Consider the following 21,923-nt stretch of genomic DNA (forward strand, 5'->3'; position numbering starts at 1 on the left):
AGTGATATCCATCCTGCAATGGAGTCCCATAATACACCTGCTGTGAACCTGTTTTTATGTTTTATTTATTTGATTTATGTATTTTTTATCGTGTTCTGTTTGTGTTGTGTTGTGTTTGCTCGGTACTCGTATTATCTTTTAACCTCCCCATTGTACAGCACCTTGGCTACCCCTGTGGTAAATTTTAAATGTGCTTTATAAATAAAGTTGATTTGATTTGATTTGATTTGATGATAAAGGTTTTGAGTGTTGCGCATGCATGCAAATGTTTTAGATTACATTTTTCTCTAAGGTTAAATGTATCTTCACTTTTTTGAAGAATTGTAAATTTGTGGGTAGCAAGTTATATTTTGCTTTGTGCATACTTTTGACTGTTTGAAAATGCACCAACGAATTGAATTTCAATATTTAATATTCAATAAACGAAGGGTTTGAATGTTGTCTATATCAATATGTCTTTTGTCACACGGTTAGTGACTGAAGTGTACTTTTGTAGTTATTTCCCATATTTCTGCACAGTAACTCGGATATGTAACACTAGCAAGCTGTAGGGAACATATTTATCTTTATTAATGTAAACAACTCTGCAGCCAGTAAGTTTGACTATGTTGTTGACTACTGGTGAGTACACATCACAAAATAGATGTTGAGTAGCATGTGCTTCATTTCCACATTAATACACCAGAAACTTGTGCTCGCAAGTGGATCACTGCGCTGCACTTTGGGTGCAATGCGAACATGGGAATGTAAAGCTCGGCTGTTGAAATACATAACATGGCACCATTTGTCATCGGTGCTGTTTAGTCCATCTTTCATGTCTCACTGGTGTCACTTCTTCCTCTGACAATCACAACGCTAACCTTTTTAAAGTTCCGTGAAGGCAACGTGGCATGAGGCCACGCCCCTCACACCACTTCCATGACAAAAAGGGCCAAAAGTCTGAACCTGAAAAAACAGATTTGATTCTGAAAAAAAAATGTATGAAATTTGAAAAAATAAAATAAAATAAATATATATATATATCTTAGAGATGTCCGATAATGGCTTTTTTGCCGATATCCAATATTCCGATATTGTCCAACTCTTAATTACAGATTCCGATATCAACCGATACCGATATGTACAGTCGTGGAATTAACACATTACTATGCCTAATTTTGTTGTGATGCCCCGCTGGATGCATTAAACAATGTAACAAGGTTTTCCAAAATAAATCAACTCAAGTTATGGAAAAAAATGCCAACATGGCACTGCCATATTTATTATTGAAGTCACAAAGTGCATTATTTTTTTTTAACATGCCTCAAAACAGCAGCTTTGAATTTGGGACATGCTCTCCCCGAGAAAGCATGAGGAGGTTGAGGTGGGCGAGGTTGAGGTGGGGGGGGGGGTGTTGGGAGTAGCGGGGGATGTATATTGTAGCGTCCCGGAAGAGTTAGTGCTGCAAGGGATTACGGGTATTTGTTCTGTTGTGTTTATGTTGTGTTACGGTGCGGATGTTCTCCCGAAATGTGTTTGTCATTCTTGTTTGGTGTGGGTTCACAGTGTGGCGCATATTTGTAACAGTGTTTAAGTTATTTATACGGCCACCCTCATTGTGACCTGTATGGCTGTTGACCAAGAATGCCTTGCATTCACTTGTGTGTGTGTGAAAAGCCGTAGATATTATGTGATTGGGCCGGCACGCAAAGGCAGTGCCTTTAAGGTTTATTGGCGCTCTGTACTTCTCCCTAAGTCCGTGTACCACTCCGTACAGTGGCGTTTTAAAAAGTCATACATTTCACTTTTTGAAACCGATACCAATAATTTCCGATATTACATTTTAAAGCATTTATCGGCCGATAATATCGGCAGTCCGATATTATCGGACATCTCTAATATATATATATATATATACATATATATATATATATATGAAAGTGAAAAATGAATATAGAGAATTTATTCAAAGTGTGAATCAAAAATATATTAAACTTTTTTTAAAAGGTGTTCATATCTTTTTATTTTGAATAGGACTGATACATTTTTCAACATCAAAACCTGAACTTTTAGTTTCTAAATACATTTTTTCCGGGTACAAAACTTTTGGCCCTGATTTACCTCCAAACTGCATCAGCCAATACTCAAGGCTCAAAGGTCAAATGAAAAAATGGTATCTGGGCTCCTCTATAAGACTGAGTTCATCCATACGTGCAGCACTTAACCACTTTGATGGATCCGACACTTGTAGATTCATGTCTGTATGAAGCCTTTTAGTGCCCGTGCAAAAACACAAACTGGGCTAGTCTAGTCGTCAGAATGTTTGTCAAACAGATGTTGACTTTGACGACACTGATGAGCTTCTATGCTCTGTGCCAAGATGAATACTTCAGTGTTTAAGTAGCGATGGGAAAACACTCACCATGAACTTGAAGCCTGCCGCCCAGGAGGAGGAGGAGGATGGGGGTCTGGGGGGTGGGGGGGGAGATCTCTGCTGTGGCCGGGGGTGCACTTCTAACAAATACCAGGAATAAAAGCATAAAACTGTACAAGTAAGTGCTCACCAGCAAAAAACATAGAACATGATCTCCAATAATAACTCGTACAACGATGTCCTTCTACTACACTTTTTTGTACAAGTCCGCCAAGTCCTTTCGAACAATCTAAAGGTCCATCCCAGAATTGGGTCCGGGTTCACCTTCCAGGAAGTTTGGCATCACGCGTGTCTAGCTAGTCTTTGCCAAAATGCAAGCAGAGTCCTGTACATAGATATGGATGAGCATCACCTTCAATATGAAGGTCTATTATGAAAGATATAAGTGATATTTATATTCTCTACAGGTAGTCTTCAATCTTTGCTAGAAATGGAACTAAATGACGTAAACAGTTCCACTGTACATCCCTGGACTCGTACTTTAGTTCCTACCAATTCCTTCCTGGCCAGGTCAAGGCATCTTCATTGCACGCATGGGTTGGAGTGACATCCAAACGCCTGCGAGTGCGGATAAAACCGAGGTACGACATAATTTAGTCCGGGGATTCCCTGTTTGTTGGAGTTCTAGCATCAAAGTCTGGACCCTGAACTCCTTTTTGAAAGTGTAGACCCTGGTCTCCTCATGTCAATCAAATTAAGACAACAGTCTCCACTCTGGCGCGTTCCGGCGGATGGGGGGTCATTCGAGGGCCCTTGTTGTTGTTGTTGGTCCTCCGAATGCTGCCCGCTCCGTGGCACAGCGCCCCCTGCAGTCATGCCATGGTTGTAGGGGCCTGGCTCATCTGCACCCTCATGGACTGGATGTTACTGAGGATCTTCTTCTGATGGCCCGCTAGGGTCACGCCTATCCGCAGCAAGTCCCTGTTGACACAAACACACAATTAAAACAAGGATTAAACTAATTACATTTGATGGAAGAACTTCATCCTATTGAAGATTGTTTTGGGGGGGGGGGAACACAATTACAAATGTAATCAGTTGAGCATAATAACCATGCTGCTTTGTAATACTTTGCAGAAAGGCCCCAGGACACTTTTTTAATGAAAAATGTGTGGCAATTATTATATTATTATTATGGTTTCTATCTTAACATAATAGACTGCAATATTTGGATGGATTTCATTGTTGCACATCTCCAAACTTAAAAGGTTGTTAGCACGGCTGCTAAGAAGGTGCTGCTCACCTTCCAAAGTGTAATTATAGCCCCGCCCTCTTCCAGCTTTTAGCACGTGTAGTAATGACGTAAAGTCTTAGCGATCTCAGCTAATGTTGTCTATCATCTCAGGACGTTCAATCCATTGCCATTTGTACATGCTATAATAATAATAAAGGCCTACTGAAAGCCACTACTACCGACCACGCAGTCTGATAGTTTATATATCAATGATGAAAGCTTAACATTGCAACACATGCCAATACGGCCGGGTTAACTTATAAAGTGCAATTTTAAATTTCCCGCGAAATATCCTGCTGAAAACGTCTTGGTATGATGACGTTTGCGCGTGACGTCACGGATTGTAGCGGACATTTTGGGACACCATTGTGGCCAGCTATTAAGTCGTCTGTTTTCATCGCAAAATTCCACATCTGTATTGGTGAATCTTTTGCAATTTGTTTAATGAACAATGGAGATAGCAAAGAAGAAAGCTGTAGGTGGGAAGCGGTGTATTAGCGGCCGGCTGCAGCAACACAAACACGTAGCCGGTGTTTCATTGTTTGCATTCCCGAACGATGACAGTCAAGCTTTACCATTGGCCTGTGGAGAACTGGGACAGGAGGACTTTGAGGTGGATACGCGTGCTTGTGGAGATGGGACAACAGAGACTCTTACCAGGAGGACTTCGAGTTGGCTACGCGGTACCGTGAGTACGCAGCTGTGGCTTCCAAACATTTGATCGCTTGCCCGCTATGTGCATGTCACGTACGTAACTTTGGGGAAATATATGTGCTGTATGAACTTTGCGGAGGTGAACGGTACTTTGGGCTGTGGGATTGAGTGTGTTGTGCGGGTGTTTGATTTGTATTGGCGGGTTATATGGACGGGAGGGGGGAGGTGTTTGTTACGCGGGATTAATTCGTGGCATATTAAATATAAGCCTGGTTGTGTTGTGGCTAATAGAGTATATACTGTATATGTCTTGTGTTTATTTACTGTTTTAGTCATTCCCAGCTGAATATCAGGTCCCACCCGCTTCTCACAGCATCTTCCCTATCTGAATTGCTTCCACTGCCCTCTAGTCCTTCACTCTCACTTTCCTCATCCACAAATCTTTCATCCTCGCTCAAATTAATGGGGGAATCGTCGCTTTCTCGATCCGAATCGCTCTCGCTGCTTGTGGCCATGATTGTAAACAATGTGCAGATGTGAGGAGCTCCACAACCTGTGACGTCACGCTACTTCCGGTACAGGCAAGGCTTTTTTATCAGCGACCAAAAGTTGCAAACTTTATCATCGATGTTCTCTACTAAATCTTTTCAGCAAAAATATGGCAATATCGACAAATGATCAAGTATGACACATAGAATGGACCTGCTATCCCCGTTTAAATAAGAATATCTAATTTCAGTAGGCCTTTAACAACAATAGCAATAACATGTTTACGAGTGTCTGTGTTAGTATTATTAACTTACTATGGCATTCTTTTTGTATTGTTCCATTTTCACAAATTCCTCAGTAAATTCACCAAAACGTCACAGTGGAGTTATTGAGTCTTTTTTGGAGAGCAAGCTTCCGCAGCTCGTGGGTCTGTGTTGATGACTTCTGTTTTGTTTGATCAGCCGTTTTACTGCCATGTTACATACACTGTTTGGAAACAATTAAGGTATGTAAATAAACATTTACAGAATTTTATGGCGTGAATAACACATTTTGCAGCGTGTATACCTGCAGTTTATAATCCAGTGCGGTTGATGTATGGACAAATAATTTTTTCTTCTGATATTTTGTGGGTCTGGATGTTTTTTGCGCTCTATAGTCCGGAAAATACGGTATGTCCGCATAGTTAAAGTTCCGGGCACTTAATGAGGTCTGTAGTTTTTTTTACATTTTTTATTAGTTTGACTGAAACAAACTATAAATCAAACCTTTTTTCCCTATCTAAATACATCAATGAATGGTATTGTACACCAATAGATACTGTACTGATCACACCCATACACAAAAGTATTACTCTTCATTTAATTAGCTGCTTTGGACATTTTCAGATGACAGTGTATCTCATCTTTTGTGCAATAATAATCTGCATTTATACATAATTAATGCACGACTATATGTTTGTGATCAAGTGAATGCGTTAACTTTGAAAGCACCATTTAAAAGCACTCCTACACTGACTTCTATTTTCATCTTCTACCCGCTTTGAGCGTCTCTTTCAAAAAAGCGAGCCACTGGAAGGAGTTTGGTGCTAAAAATATGTGTACTTGACTCATGTGAGCTCGTCAAGTTGCGCCATATGGACGTCAAACTCACTCTGAGGTCATCTGAGCCACCAGCTGCAGGGAGGTGAAGCCTGAGTTGAGGAAGTTGTCTCTGTACTGGCTCATCTTGATGGCACCCAGCCAGTCTTCTACTGAGCTGAAGGTGTTGAAGTCAGGGATGGATCTGTCCAACAGAGGCTGAGAGGGCCTGCAGGACATGTTTGCTATTATTCAACCAAAGTACTTTTAGGTACTGTGCACACTGATGTTTCACATGATTAAGTACCACATATCCTTACAGTATATTTTTATTATTGTCGTAGTTTGCATTGAGCGCTTTTTGTGTGCTCTAATTTATATATATATATATATATATATATATATATATATATATATATATATATATATATATATATATATATATATATATATATATATATATATATATATATATAAGAAATATAATACATTTGAAGAAAACATAACTATACAATTAATATATGAATAAAATATGCACATTAAATACAACAATTTTAAACATTAAAATACATTTGATGGATATTAAGGTTTTTTCTACATATTTTTCCCCAGTTTTTGGATAAATATGTATATTTTTTTTAATAATAAAACAAAAACAAAATATTTGTGTTTAAAATTAATTTGTGTCTCTTATTATGTGTGTACATTTTGTATTTTTATTTTTTAATTTGCCATTATAGAATTAAATTATTAATGTAGTATTCATATACATTTTGTGAAACATTATTAAGACAAATGAAAAATTACAAAAACTATCAAATCGCCAGAAAAAAAACCACAAAAACATCCAATGTGTACATCTTAAAAATCTAAATATTTTTATAAATTTTCCAAAAATTACACAAAGTACAATAATGTATCGTAGATGTGTTGTTTTAATGAAGATATTATGTAATTGTTTAACATTTTAATATTAAGGGTTTATTGTAGTTAGTGCTGTCAAATGAAATATAATACATTAAAATAAAAAATAATAGTTATACAATTAAAATAAAATGAAAAGAAAGTCTAAATAACATATGCACATTAAATCACCAATAAATATGAACATATTAAACATTAGAATTAATCTGATGGATATTAAAGTTTTTTCTAAATATTTTTTTCCCAGTTGTTGGATAGATATGTATTTTTAAATGTATATATATGTATATATATATATATATATATATATATATATATATATATATATATATATATATATATATATATATATATATATATATATATATATATATATATATATATAAAAAAAGAACAATTACAAAACATTTATTTATAAAATGAATTTGTGTGTCTTATGTGTGTACATTTTGTATTTTTATTTTTTAATGTGCCATTATAGAATTACATTATTAATTTTTAATCATATACATCTTGTGTAACAATATTAATACAAATGAAAAATTACAAAAAAATTATAAAATTGCCAGAAAAAAAAACCACAAAAACATGTGTACATGCTAAAAATCTAAATCTTTTTTTTAATTCTCAACAAATTACACAAAGTAAAATAATGTATCGTAGATGTGTTGTTTTAATGAAGATATTATGTTATTGTACAACTGTTTAATATTAGGGGTTTATTGTAATTAGTGCTGTCAAATGATACAAACATTTACTTAAGTCAATCACTGTTTGCATTTTTATTAATGGCAGTAAATAACTTCTCTGCATATTCCACAAATACTATTTCATTGTCAGAATGAGGAACGGTTTTCAAATGTTTTACTCCAATCGACGTCATCTATTTTGTTCAAAACTTGCCCAACTTGATCTAAAGTCTAACCAAGTTTAGATCTGAAGAGATATTTGCACTGATGGACACATTGACCTGACCTGACCACGCCCCCTTTCAGGTGACCATGCACGGTCCAGGTAAAGAAACATGTACGCTCAAAATAAACTGCCTGATTAATCTGCGTTTGCACATGATTAATGCGATCATGTTTTGTGATCAATCAAAGGCGTAGTTGTAACAGAGTTGAGGTGTGATGCAATCAGCAGTAACAACTTCATTAAAACAGCAATCAAGTTACTTAAAGGAGACGGCATGGTAAATAATACATGAACGTATGATTATTATTGTTATTATTTCCGACTTACACTGCAGGTATGTTGGCGACAGCTTTGAGGCTGGTGGGGTTACGGATCATCTTGTCCAGGGTGCTGACGATGTCTGTGAAGCGGGGGCGGACATTGCGGTCCTTCTGCCAACAGTCCAGCATGAGCTGGTGCAGGGCACTGGGGCAGTCCATGGGCGGGGGCAGACGGTAGTCCTGCTCGATGGCGTTAATCACCTGGAAGACAAGCAGGAGGAGGCGTTATCTTCTCTTATATTGATCATTAAGCGCATTCTCCCACGCTGTTAGGAACTAATTGCAGGTCCTCCTCTTGTCCTGATACTGACACTCCCTCAGAATAAAATATATTTCTGGTACAGCAAGCGCACTAAAGGAAACATTACAACCAATTATTGATATTTTCTATTAAATATGCAGGAATCAGGACGATTAATAACTTATTTGCCACAACAGGACATTCTATAAAAACTACCGGTATTATTAGCAGACATTATCATCACCCCGCCCAGATTTTGGGCGTTTATGGGAGTGTTATTTCTAAAGTAAGCAATGTTGTGGTGTGATTGAGCCTAGTCTATAAAATCCGCTACTACCGAAGTACATGTCAAACTACTTCCAGAACGTAAATGTCCGCCATAACCACAACACCAAGGGGAGCTCCACAAACCACGTTAAACCCAGATTCCGATCTAACAAAGGTCTTAACTCATTCTCCTTCTATGCCACATCAATAAGGTATGCACTCCCAACAGGTGTAAAAGAAAGTGCATCGCTACCTTCCTTCAAAACCGCACTAAAAGAACACCTCCCCGGATTGTAAATAATCAAATGTAAATAATCAAATGTATATACTTGTTCTTATGCTTTCTGAGCTCACTATGTTCACTGCTTGCTGTACATATCCTACCAAGTCAGACCTACACTGTTTCAATGTCCATTTCTCAGATGCTATACTGTAATTGTTGATGACTGAAGTGCTGATATCAACCAAACTTAACCCACCCCCGCCCCATCCCCCTCCACATCCCACCCCCCGGATTGTAAATAATGTAAATAATTCAATACATATACTCTGATGATTAACTTGTGTGATGACTGTATTATGATGATACTATATATTTGTACCATGAATTGATTAACGTGGACCCCGACTTAAACAAGTTGAAAAACCTATTCGGGTGTTACCATTTAGTGGTCAATTGTACGGAATATGCGCTGTACTGTGCAATCTACTAATAAAAGTCTCAATCAATCAATTGCATTCTGTAGGTCACAGTGCATGTTGGAAGTCAGCAGCACTCAGATGACCACGCTTGGCGGTCTAGTAGAAATCTGCCAACTGCCAGTTTATTTATTGTAAAATCGGGTGTGGTTTTCACACAGAATAATTGTAAAAAAAAACCCATAAAATCTACAGTTGTTTTTACAGTGCATTACTGTAAATGGAAAAAAAAAATACCATTGTTGTATTTATGTTCAAATGATGGTGACTGAGCTGCCAGTTTGCTTTTTTTTTTGTTTACCATAAAATCATTTTTACAGTGCATGACTAAATGGGGAAAAAAAAGTATCCCTGTCACTTTTACAGAAAAATTATTGTGAATGACCTTATAGTTGATTTTTTTACCGTAAAATGTATCTTCATTGTTTTTACAGTGCATTACTGTAAATGGGGGCGGGGGGGAATGTACCACTGGTATTTTTATGGTGACTGAGCTGCCATTTCTTCTTTCTTAACATAAACAATCTATAGTTGTTTTTACAGTGCATTATTCTAAATTGAAAAAAACAAAACAAAAACGGTAGCACGGTTACTTTTACGGTACAATTCTCACGACTGATTTGCCAGTTTTATATACCATAAAATCTATGGTCATTTTTTTTTACAGTGCATTACTGTAAAGAGAAATAATAACGTACCACTGTTATTTCTGCAGTAAAATTCTGGTGACTATGCTGTCACTTTTTTTTTTTTTTGTACCGCAAAACCTGCAGTCATCAATTGCTCTCAATTGCTCTGTTTGTTGTTGTTCTTAATGTTGCTGGGACGAGTTCGGTTTTGGAATTGGATTGCATTATTGTGATATTGTTGTGTATTGTTTTGTTGATTGATTAATAAATAAAAAATTAAAACAATAAAAAAAAAAAAAAAACCTGCAGTCATTATGTTTACAGTGAATTACTGTCAATGGAAAAAGGCACCACTTTTATTTTTACAATGCAATTCTGGCAACTTAGCTGCCATTATTTTACCGTAAAATCTGACTTTTTTTTTTTTTTTACTACTCTGAAGAATATCCAATTCCATTAGTAATTAGTAGTAATCAAATTGTATACAATTACGTATACACACAGACAGACAGACAGACAGACAGTCCCAAGAGAAGATACGGTATTTACTCTTTGAAGGTGTTAATGTCGCTGAGTTGTGGATGGAACTTGCTGGTGTCCAAGTTGTAACTATACATCGTCTTTCTGGAGATATCATTTCCCATTAAAATGTATCTCTGAGAGATAAGGACTTGCTGTGAAATGGAGTATTAAAGATACTATCAGAACATATTAGATGCTGCCGAGCAGACTGCAACTCAGCAGAATTTTCATCTCTACTGGATGGAGATGTTGGTGTGTTTTCAACGTGTGTGTGTGTGTGTGTGTGTGTGTGTGTGTGTGTGTGTGTGTGTGTGTGTGTGTGTGTGTGTGTGTGTGTGTGTGTGTGTGCGTGTGTGCAGAGAGAGCAGCCGGACGTGCTGAGTGATGCCAGTTGTCGTCACTGTGTTGGCCCTAGCAGGGAGTGTTTGCGGCTGGCCCACTGAGGCAGCATCTGCTCCTTGTGGAGTGGGCTCCTACTGTACTGATGGTGGGTAGTCTCGCTCAGGTGACTTACACACACACACACACACACACACACATCTCACTATTTGGGTTTGTGTCCAAGGCCAACGTCAGTCTGTTCTCGTATTTCCGTGAGTGGATCGAATCCAAAAAGGCAGCATCGTTAATTGCGCTCAATAGGTCTCCAGGAATAGACGAAGACCGTGAAAGTCTCAAAGTCACAGTCAAGGACATCATCAATGACCACGCAAGATGGATGATGATAAAAGGTGAGATTCATAACCACTTAATGATAATATATACAGTACGTATGGGGCCCAGATCGCCATGTATCATTAGCTACTTAATTAGCATCTCAGTGTGACCCCTGGGTTAAACCTCCATCTCCTGAAGACCACCGTGTGGCCAGGGCAACATTAATGTATTCATTTTAATTAATGTATTAAATTAACACTTTTTTGTGCTCTTTGAGAATCACTTTTAGAGGACTTCTGAACATGTAATTTAATTTAACAATCACTTTTAATCCTATAAAATGTTTTACATAACATATATATTATGTACAATATTTCAGTGCCATTCGATGGTATTTACATTATTTCAATATAATAAAGTGTATTTACATGCGTAGTGGAACCTCCATTTACAAGCCATTCTACAAACATTTTCATTTACAAACCACAGACCGAAAAAAAAAATAATGCTTTGGTGTCCGAACCTCGTCTCAGTGTATGAACATTTCATGCACCCATTGTGTGCCTCGCAGCGCAACTTAACTCGATGTGAGTCCAAAGAAAGCAACGGGCAAGTGACGTGTGGTTTGAAACATTCAGAGAGTATCCGCAGCGTTGTCATCACTGCCTCCTCCCCCTTTATTCCAAAAAAGACAAACGGACAAGGTAAACTGGATTTTTCTTTGTTCTTCATCAATGTAGCGACCTGGCTGTAAAAGTTAAGAAGTTGTGTGATTTCAAACTCTGATTGCACCACAGAGCAAGTGACAGTATGTATGTGTGTGTGTGTCGGCAGGGCGGATAAAAACGAGGACAGTTCAGCCAGTTGTTGTGATTTGGACTTTGTTTTTAAATATAAAGTTGATCTATGACCCCTCTATGTTTATTTTTTTTAATTTATTTTTTAGATCATTATTATTTGCTTATATGTAAAAAAAAATAATTAAATAAAAATAGACAATTTTTTTTCTCCGTCACAAAGAGCGAGACAAACAACTGATATTTGGCCTTCACAATAAAAGCAATGAAGCATTATTTCCTGTTCGACTACGTTGATCAAAATAAAGGTTTTTAGAAAAGTAGCTCACAATTAGGGATGTCCGATAATGGCTTTTTTAAATTTTTTTAATTAAATCAACATAGAAAAAACACACGCTACACTTTCAACTAGTGCATCAACCCAAAAAGAAAACCCTCCCTCCCCCATTCACACTCATACACACCCACTCACACAAAAGGGGTTGTTTCTTTCTGCTACCAATATTCTGCTTCCCACAACATGGACAACACTTCTGCAAGGGACACAGTCCCTGAAGCACACTTGATTGTATGTGCTGCTGGTCCACTAACATTTTCATTTAATTACTTTTTTTTTAATGTAATTATTTTTATATTGTTTTACTTTTTTTTAATCCTAGAAAATATTTATTTATCTTATCTAAAAAAAAAAAAAAAATGACCTTATCTTCACCAGACCAGGTTGTAAATGAAATTAGATTTGTTTAAAGGGTTTTTAAAACCAAGTCCAGTCTCCCTCTATGTTTATTTATATTGTGTTCAAAGTGAAAAAATGCAGACTTTTGTCCCACTATTCATGTTTCTTATGGAGAAATGTGATTCTATATACAAACTAACCTTGTTCATGAACCAATGAGGTTTGTAGATTGAGGCTCCAATGTATAATCAATACTTACATCCTGATTGGACATGTCCCAGTAGGGCCTCTCTCCGAATGACATCACTTCCCACATGACGATGCCGTAGCTCCACACGTCGCTGGCGGAGGTGAACTTCCTGTAAGCAATGGCCTCTGGCGCGGTCCACCTCACGGGGATCTTTCCACCCTGGGAAGGAAAAGAAAAGAAGACACATCTTACTAAGTTTACTAAGCTCTGATTACTACGTGCAATCTATAAAATAGCGTGTACTATTAGCGGACGTGTTGCGTGCGATCTACTAAGACTGTGTGTGCAACTGAAAAGTGGCGCAGACCTCATTATTTAAATGAGGCATCACCACGGAGATGCTAATTTACTGCACATTCATGGTAGGAACCTGTGGCATTTTGTCATGTTTTCAAATATGCAGGAGACATGTACCACTTTTTATGGGCATTTTAAAAGCAGTCCTGCAGTGCATCTACATTGACACAACTTTTTTTTTTTTTTTTTTAAATCAAAGGTGCGCTCATTGGAGAGAGGCTGCACTTATCAGCTCAAGATGCAAAAAAAATGCATACTTAAAGGTTCGTTTTTTTTACAAATAAAGAAATATTTCAATAATATACTGTATATTCCATGTGAAAAAAATTAATGTCCTTAAAAATATGTAAAATGGCACCAAAACGCATCAAATGAATTTGTTTTAATCGGTCCCTTAACGGGGAACTGCACTTTTTCTGGAATTTTGCCTATCATTCACAATCTTTATGAGAGATAAGAAAACTATCCCCACCCCCGCTTTCTAACATATACAAATGGGATCGTTCTCGGTGGATAGCAGTGCAGTTAGTGGGAGCAATCAATTCTACCTTGCTGAATAGACGATACATCTAATATTTTTTATTTCTCGTCCAAGATGTTAGCACACATACACTGTAAAAAAAAATGCATCTACTGGCAGCTACGGCTGCCAAAAGAAAACCATAAAATTAAAGTAAAACATTGTAAACCAAATAATGATCAAAAACATTATATTTACAGAAATTTTCATGAAACGTTTTGCGGAAAAATATCGTAATTTTACAGATTTTTACTAAATTATTAAGATCAACCACCTTTAATAAAGTGACGATGCAAACAGTTCTGCAGAAAAATACCTGTATTCCACAGAGTTTTTCCAAATTATTACGATCAAACACCTTTAATGAAGTGACAATGCTGGCAGTTCCACAGAAAAATACCATTATTTTACAGATTTTTTCTGAATTGTTAAGATCAACCACCTTTAATACAGTGACGATGCAAACAGTTCTGCAGAAAAATACCTTTATTCTACAGCATGGGTGTCAAACTCTGGCCCGTGGGCCAAATTTGGCCCGCCGTGTAATTTCACTTGGCCCTTGAGGCGATATCAAATTAACACTAAAGCTGGCCCGCCGATCCTCCCGGGAGTCTTCCAAACGCCAGCCAGCCAAACGAGTGCTGACCGAGTCACATAACATGTGCGGCTTCTGCACGCACACACATTAGAATGCAACGCATACTTCATCAACAGCGATACAGGTTACACTGAGGGTAGCCGAATAAAAAACTTTAACACTGTTAGAAATATACGCCACACTGTGAATCCACACCAAACCAGAAGCCTTTGCAGCACTAACTCTTCCGGGACGCTGCAAGGTGTGTGTGTGTGTGGGGGGGGGGTTTTGGTGGTAGCGGGGCTGTATTTTGTAGCGTCCCGGAATAGTTAGCGCTGCAAAGGATTCTGGGTATTTGTTCTGTTGTGTTTATGTTGTGTTACGGTGCGGATGTTCTCCCGAAATGTGTTTGTCATTCTTGTTTGGTGTGGATTCACAGTGTGGCGTGTATTTCTAACAGTGTTAAAGTTTTTTATACTGGCACCCTCAGTGTAACCGGTATCGCTGTTGATCAAGTATGCGTTGCATTCGCTCGTGTGTGCGTACAGAAGCCGCACATATCTTGTGACTGGGTCTGAACGATGTTAGAATGGATGAAAAGCGGACGTGACGATAGCTCATAGAGTACGTTAAAGGTTAATTTGTTCAACTTTGGCCTGCGGCTTTGTTCAGTTTTAAATTTTGGCCCACTCTGTATTTGAGTTTGACACCCCTGTGTTAGATTGTTAGTATGGACATAGACTTTTATATAACAAGCTACATATTTAATGAAAGATAATTACTGTAATTTTACATGAATTTGAAAGTAATTTAAGAAAACAGAAAATGCTATGTATAATTAATTTGGTATTTTTCTGTAAAAAAAATAGAAATATACATAGTTGGTCATTACTGGCATATTACTTAAAATAACAGGCGGATTGTTTATTTACAGATAATGTCCTCAATTCTACAGTTTTATAAACTATTTAAAAAAAATAGAAAAATTACAGTAGAAATTTAGAGTAAATTAACCATAAAAATAGGATTTTTTTTTTTTACAGTGTATGTAAGACGGAGGATTCCCATCTGTCCATTGTCTGTCTGTGGAGCACTGACGAATGAACGAGGATGAGTGTTGATAAATCACATTGCGTGTGCTAAATAATTGTAATCACATCTTCTTCCAGTATTGCACACGTTTAGTAGATCAGCTTTGCGTGTGCTATCAAGTTTGCACATGTTTTAGTACACGCAAACCTCCAGTATATCAGGCCCTTTGTTTTTCTATTGCAATCACTTCCTTACTGAGTGTCCTCCTTCACCCCACTACCTCTTTATCCTAATATCTAATTGGTGCATCACTCGTGCAGCAGCCTAAACTTGGGGAAGATTAGGCACCTGTCTGGCCGCAGGCTCCCAACAGCCTTCGCCCTTCACACATCAACCAATGGCGTCTCCCATCCGGCGCTTTAAATCAGCGGGATAGGCGTCGGCTCCAACCTCGTTCACTGAGCGCGTCCATCTGTAATTGGACTACCTGAGCCTCAGGTGCTCTCTTATATTGAAACTGACAGCTGCTTGTCTAATATTCCAAATACGCACACACACATTTACAGTTTTGTGTAAACAGACGGGCTGTCAAGCCGCGCATCCGAGCTGAGCCCACCGCTGGTTTAATAATGCCAATTAGCTCAACCTCAGCGTTCGCAGATAAGCCGCTGCTGGATACAAATCCGGAGAAAAACAGAGCAGCGTGAGCGAGGGTCCGAGATGGTGACTGAATGCAGACAGTGGGAGGCTTGCGCTAAGCCGGATAAGGTTATCCAGGGTAAATCACACCTAACCTTATCCGTGTCCACACACAACAATGCCACCGTTTAAGAACCCCCCCCTCCGCCCGCTGGAGCAACACGACCTAGTACGCATGCGCGGAAAATGCGTACGTCATAGTCACCTCTAGTGTTGCTTTGTGTGCAAGTTCTTAAATGTAACTTATCTGAACAATATCCAGTGTTGTGGTATTTCAATGAACTGGAATCCAGTGTGCTGTGGGGCCCTATGATAGTGAATCACACCTGAACCATCATAAATTAATCAAATATTTATTAGACATGTAAACAATGTGGTGAAGAGCATTTTACATCAATCAATCTTGGGATCTAGATGTCTGGTCAGGACACTCCTCACTCTTTTGCCTTCACCTTCATTGTCCATTCCTTTTTGGTGACTTTATATACTCTGGACCTAGACGTTGAGTCCCCGACATACATGGCGGACAATAACTGATACAGTCTGCTTTGCCAGTCCAAATGCATTCGCCGTTTTCCACGACGGCCAGGTAATACAAAGCACACGCTGACTTTTTTATCACATCCACGGGAGCTCGCATTCTCGTTGTCTCTCCTTCGACAAATGGACAAAGTTTTTCGCTAAGTAGAATCACAGCTGACCCGGCCGGACATTCGAAAGTTCTCTTGCCGTCTGAGAAGTGTTGTATCCCAAATAGCTGCAATCGTTTTCTCTTCAGGTATTCGTGTGTGTTTTCCACAAGCGTCTGTACATGTAGAGCAGCGGTGTCCAAAATGCGGCCCGGGGGCCATTTGCGGCCCGCAGGTCATTTTTTAACGGCCTCACGGCACATTTAAAAAATAAGATTGAAAAAAATAAAAAACATTAAAAGTGGTATTTAAAGAGCAAACAGGTGAAATGTAACAAGAAAATGTAGCAATGTTTACTTTAATCGCACAAAGCTGTGGAGGCTGTTTCTTTCTTTAAAAAATAATAATGAATCAAAATCAATGTCATTATGAATTATTGACCTATTCAAGGCTCCAATTACGTCACATTAAATATTTTGAGATATTTTTTGGGGAATATGTTGCATATTTTGTGTTTGCCATGTAAAAAAACGAGCTGTTTTTTTTAAAGAAGGGCCTAAAACGAACAAACAAAAAATATAAACAACAATAAAGCTTATAATTGACTGATAGATCTGAAGTTGATCTCGAGATTATTGTGTTAAAAGTAAACAGTAAAAAAAAAAAAAAATATAATTTATTTTTTTAACACTTTAATAAGTAGGACCCTTTTGGATCCCCTACAATTTTAGTGTGATTAGTTTTTAAGTGTCATTGCTCAAAAAATAATACTGAATTAAAATCAATGGTGTTATGAGTTTTTGACCTCTTTAAGGCTCCAATTATTATATAATCTCAAATATCACACTTGAAAATTTTATTGGGTGAAAATATTGCATATTTTGTGTTTTTTTCATTAAAAAAATGGTTTTCTTTGACAAAAAGAGCATACAATTTAAATCTTTAAAACATGTTATATTGACAGATAGACCTAATGTTGATCTAGAGATTTAAAAACTTGAATAATAACACAAATAATAATACTGAATAATGACACATTTTTTATATTTTTTGTACCAAAACCCTTTGGGGTCCCTGGGATCAAGCCTGAGTGGAAGCCTAAATGTATATTTTTTACACATATATTGTATTGGTTTCTAAAATAAAAAATATCAAAATGGCCCCTGCTAGCTTTGATTTTTCAATGTGCGGCCCTCAGTGGAAAAAGTTTGGACACCCCTGATGTAGAGGGAGGAGAAACACGGGCATGTCTGGATGACTCGCCTTAATATTTCCAGTGGTTACCTCCGAGTTACGAAACCGCTTTGTTATGAAGCTGGCTGTGGCGCGTTATTTCTGACGTCACTTCCTGTGTGGGCGCGGTCTTTCTGGCGTCACTTCCTCTCCGAACTCAGTTTGTAAACGATCAATGAGTCCATACAAAGCTACAAAGAGTTGTTACGGCAGGTAGGGCGCGAAAGTCTGTTGAAATAAAAAGTGTTTCTGGCCTTTCTGTCTGTCATTTTTTCTTAATAATGATCTGGCAGCAGCCAGCGTCATCTCACAAGACCCTTGGGTGCCGTGAATGTCAATCAAGTGACGAAAGTGACGTCTTGGTGAAGATTGATGATCCATCATTTTAAGGTCTATTTTTTAATGCGTGGCTGGCGGTGGACTGACACACCCTTCGTCATCGACGTAATGTGCACCCTTGGTCTAATCAATGCAAACCTGCTGCAGAGTGGTCTTCACGATCACATTCATCTCTTTACGGTTTGACCTTTGAAAGGTGAAGAGAGATGTAGCATTTGACCCTGAATGCACACTGCTGCAGAAACAAGAAGGGGGTGTGCGCACACAACACTTCAACAAACAGAGGAGGAGATCAATAGAGGGGCTAAGCCATGTTGACTTCACACTATTCCCATTTCTTACTTCTGGCAACGTCACAATCTTCTCAGATGTCTTTATTTGGCGCAAAGCAAACACTGGCTGGACAAAGACATAAAAAGCCTTCTTCTTCATGCATATTTAACTATATGTTAGGTAGGGCTGTGAATCTTTGGGTGTCCCACGATTCGATTCTTGGGGTCACGATTCGATTCAAAATCGATTTTTTTTTCAATTCAACACGATTCTCGATTCAAAAACGATTTTTTTTTCAATTCAACACGATTCTCGATTCAAAAACGATTTTTTTCCCGATTCAAAAGGATTCTCTATTCATTCAATACATAGGATTTCAGCAGGATCTACCCCAGTCTGCTGACATGCAAGCAGAGTAGTAGATTTTTGTAAAAAGCTTTTATAATTGTAAAGGACAATGTTTTATCAACTGATTGCAATAATGTACATTTTTTTAACTATTAAATGAACCAAAAATATGACTTATTTTATCTTTGTGAAAATATTGGACACAGTGTGTTGTCAAGCTTATGAGATGTGATGCAAGTGTAAGCCACTGTGACACTATTGTTCTTTTTAAAATTTTTTATAAATGTCTAATGATAATGTCAATGAGGGATTTTTAATCACTGCTATGTTGAAATTGTAACTAATATTGATACTGTTGTTGATAATATTCATTTTTGTTTCACTACTTTTGGTTTGTTCTGTGTCGTGTTTGTGTCTCCTCTCAATTGCTCTGTTTATTGCAGTTCTGAGTGTTGCTGGGTTGGGTTTGGTTTTGGAATTGGATTGCATTGTTATGGTATTGCTGTTTATTGTTTTGTTGGATTGATTAATTTAAAAAAAAATAAAAAATAAAAATAATAATAATAATAAAAAATTAGATTTTTTAAAAATGAGAATCGATTCTGAATCGCACAACGTGAGAATCGCGATTCGAATTCGAATCGATTTTTTCCCACACCCTTAATGTTATGTAATGCTGCACAAATGTTTTTAATATACAAATGAGAACATAAGGTGTTTGGGGGCAGGGGGCGTGGTTATTTACAGCTAGAATTCACCAAGTCGAGTATTTTATATATATTTCATATATATATATATATATATATATATATATATATATACCTGTATATATATATATATATTATATATATATATATATATATATATATATATATATATATATATATATATATATATATACACACAGGTATATATGTATATATATATATATATGAAATGAAATACTTGACTTTCAGTGAATTCTAGCTACATATATATATATATATATATATACATATATATATATATATATATATATATATATATATATATATATATATATATATATATATATATATATATATATATATATATATATATATATATATATATATATATATATATATATATATATATACATATATATATATATATATATATATATATATATATATATATATATATATATATATATATATATATATATATATATATATTTATTTTATTTACATAAAATAAATACTTGAATTTCAGTGTTCCGGTGGCTATCCATTAGATGGCAGTATTGTCCTGTTTAACTTCCCCCCTTTCATGATGAGTATATCATTTCGGCCACCGTGTTCAATGGAGAAGTCTGTTCTACATATTTACAGGCAACATACACCTTCCCCTTCGAACTGTCCTGGATGAACTGAAATTCTTGTTTCCATTCGTTTTGGAACTTGCAAGCGTATTTCTTCATCTTGCTCGTCGACGGCGTCGCCATGTCTGTAATTTCCGCATTGAGCTGGAGGGGGCGTGGCCTCCAGCTCCGGCTGAATACCGGGAGTTTGTCGGGAGAAAATCTCTGCCGGGAGGTTGTCGGGAGAGGCGCTGAATACCGGGATTCTCCCGCTAAAAACGGGAGGGTTGGCAAGTATGAAATATGCTAACACATATACGAGTGTCTGTGTTAGCATTATTCACTTAAAATGGCATTATTTTCGTAATGTTTCAGCTTCACAAATTCCTCAGTATACTTTTTGCCAGTCTAAACCCTCCAAAGAGTTTATTTTGGCATCAGATTAGGACCACATTAGGAAATAGACCAAATCCGGTTGAAATCTGATCTTTTCAAAAGTGATTTCAGTCTAAACGCAATGCGACCCTAATGTGGCTTTTTCGTCATCTTTGGGCGAGCTGCGTCACTCGTGTGAACGGGGAAAAACCCAGCCCGCCAGCGGAAGTAGATACTTAATCACAACAACCAGTTTCAGTGAGCAAAGTCTTTTTCCGGCAGCCGAATTTTCGGTGCATCACTTGTCGCACAAATATTAGGCTATACGTAATATGTGAACATATATCTTGATCCCGAAGAAATAGCGATTGTTGAAGGACGGGAATTGACGCTGTGGCGTATTTACTTACTTGTTGGATCTGGAAATGATCATTCACACGTTCATTTCATCTGGTATTGACTATTGCAATTCTCTCTTCACTCTTTTCAACAAGTCAACACTAAAGAGACTTCGGACGGTACAAAAATCAGCTGCCAGACTTTAGACCGGTGCACCCAGAACAGTCCATGTCACCCCCATTTGATCCAGTCTTCATTGGCTTCCAGGCACATTCAGTTGAAGATTTTAGTCCTGACTTTGCATGCGTTACATGGCGGGGCCCCTCAGTATACTGACTTGTTATGCCCCCTACTCTTCAGTTACATGGCGGTGCCCCTCAGTACATCACTGACTTGTTATGCCCCTACTCTTCAGTTACATGGTGGGGCCCCTCAGTACATCACTGACTTGTTATGTCCCTACTCTTCAGTTGCATGGTGGGGCCCCTTTAGTACATCACTGACTTGTTATGCCCCTACTCTTCAGTTGCATGGTGGGCCCCTCAGTACATCTCTGATTTGTTATGCCCCTACTCGTCAGACCCACTCGACATCCATTGCTTTCGGTCTCCCCTAGAGAGGGGGGGGGGGGGGGGGGTTACCCACATATGCGGTCCTCTCCAAGGTTTCTCATAGTCATTCACATTGACGTCCCACTGGGGTGAGTTTTCCTTGCCCGTATGTGGGCTCTGCACCGAGGATGTCGTTGTGGCTTGTACAGCCCTTTGAGACACTTGTGATTTAGGGCTGTATAAATAAACATTGATTGATTGATATATCCAGTCATACATTATATTACTTTAATTTATTTTCACTTTAAAAACACTTTATTTTAAGGTACAATTTTATTTTATTTTGTAGTAGTAGTAGCGACTTCCTCCCGATCAACTTCCTTTGTTTTAGAAGTGCGCAGATTTGGCAAAAATCCAATTTGGGCCACTTTGGCCTGCAGTGTAAAGGAAGTCATAGTCAAACTTGGGGAAAAGCTACATTTCATTTTACCACCAAACTTTGTGACTGGTTCACTCAAATTCCAATCATTTATGCTCAGCGACTGTCTTTGCTCCATATTAAAGGTTTCACACCACAGGACCTTGCCCAGACAATCTCTCTCCAAAGAGACCGACAAGTAATAA

General features: G+C 37.7%; 1 protein-coding gene across 2 annotated transcripts in view; it reads right to left on the reverse strand.

The window, feature by feature from the left end:
• The window catches only part of LOC133630939 (ephrin type-B receptor 1-B-like), a 341,365-nt gene that overhangs the window by 6,629 nt on the left and 312,813 nt on the right, over nucleotides 1–21,923 (reverse strand). The window contains exons 12-15 of one of the 2 annotated variants that reach the window (XR_009821371.1): nucleotides 12,776–12,925; nucleotides 8,036–8,229; nucleotides 5,943–6,098; nucleotides 2,402–3,334 (exon numbers count right to left, since the gene is read on the reverse strand). Coding sequence is in view for 1 of the 2 variants with exons in the window: in XM_062022818.1 (XP_061878802.1) it covers nucleotides 3,226–3,334; nucleotides 5,943–6,098; nucleotides 8,036–8,229; nucleotides 12,776–12,925 (609 nt within the window). In the remaining variant the exon portion in view is untranslated. Of the gene's footprint in view, nucleotides 1–1,912; nucleotides 3,335–5,942; nucleotides 6,099–8,035; nucleotides 8,230–12,775; nucleotides 12,926–21,923 lie in introns of those variants that run through there. The other variant, XM_062022818.1, reaches the window with a different exon arrangement.

The sequence above is a fragment of the Entelurus aequoreus genome, linkage group LG16, assembly GCF_033978785.1.
Source record: "Entelurus aequoreus isolate RoL-2023_Sb linkage group LG16, RoL_Eaeq_v1.1, whole genome shotgun sequence".
NCBI lineage: Eukaryota > Metazoa > Chordata > Actinopteri > Syngnathiformes > Syngnathidae > Entelurus > Entelurus aequoreus.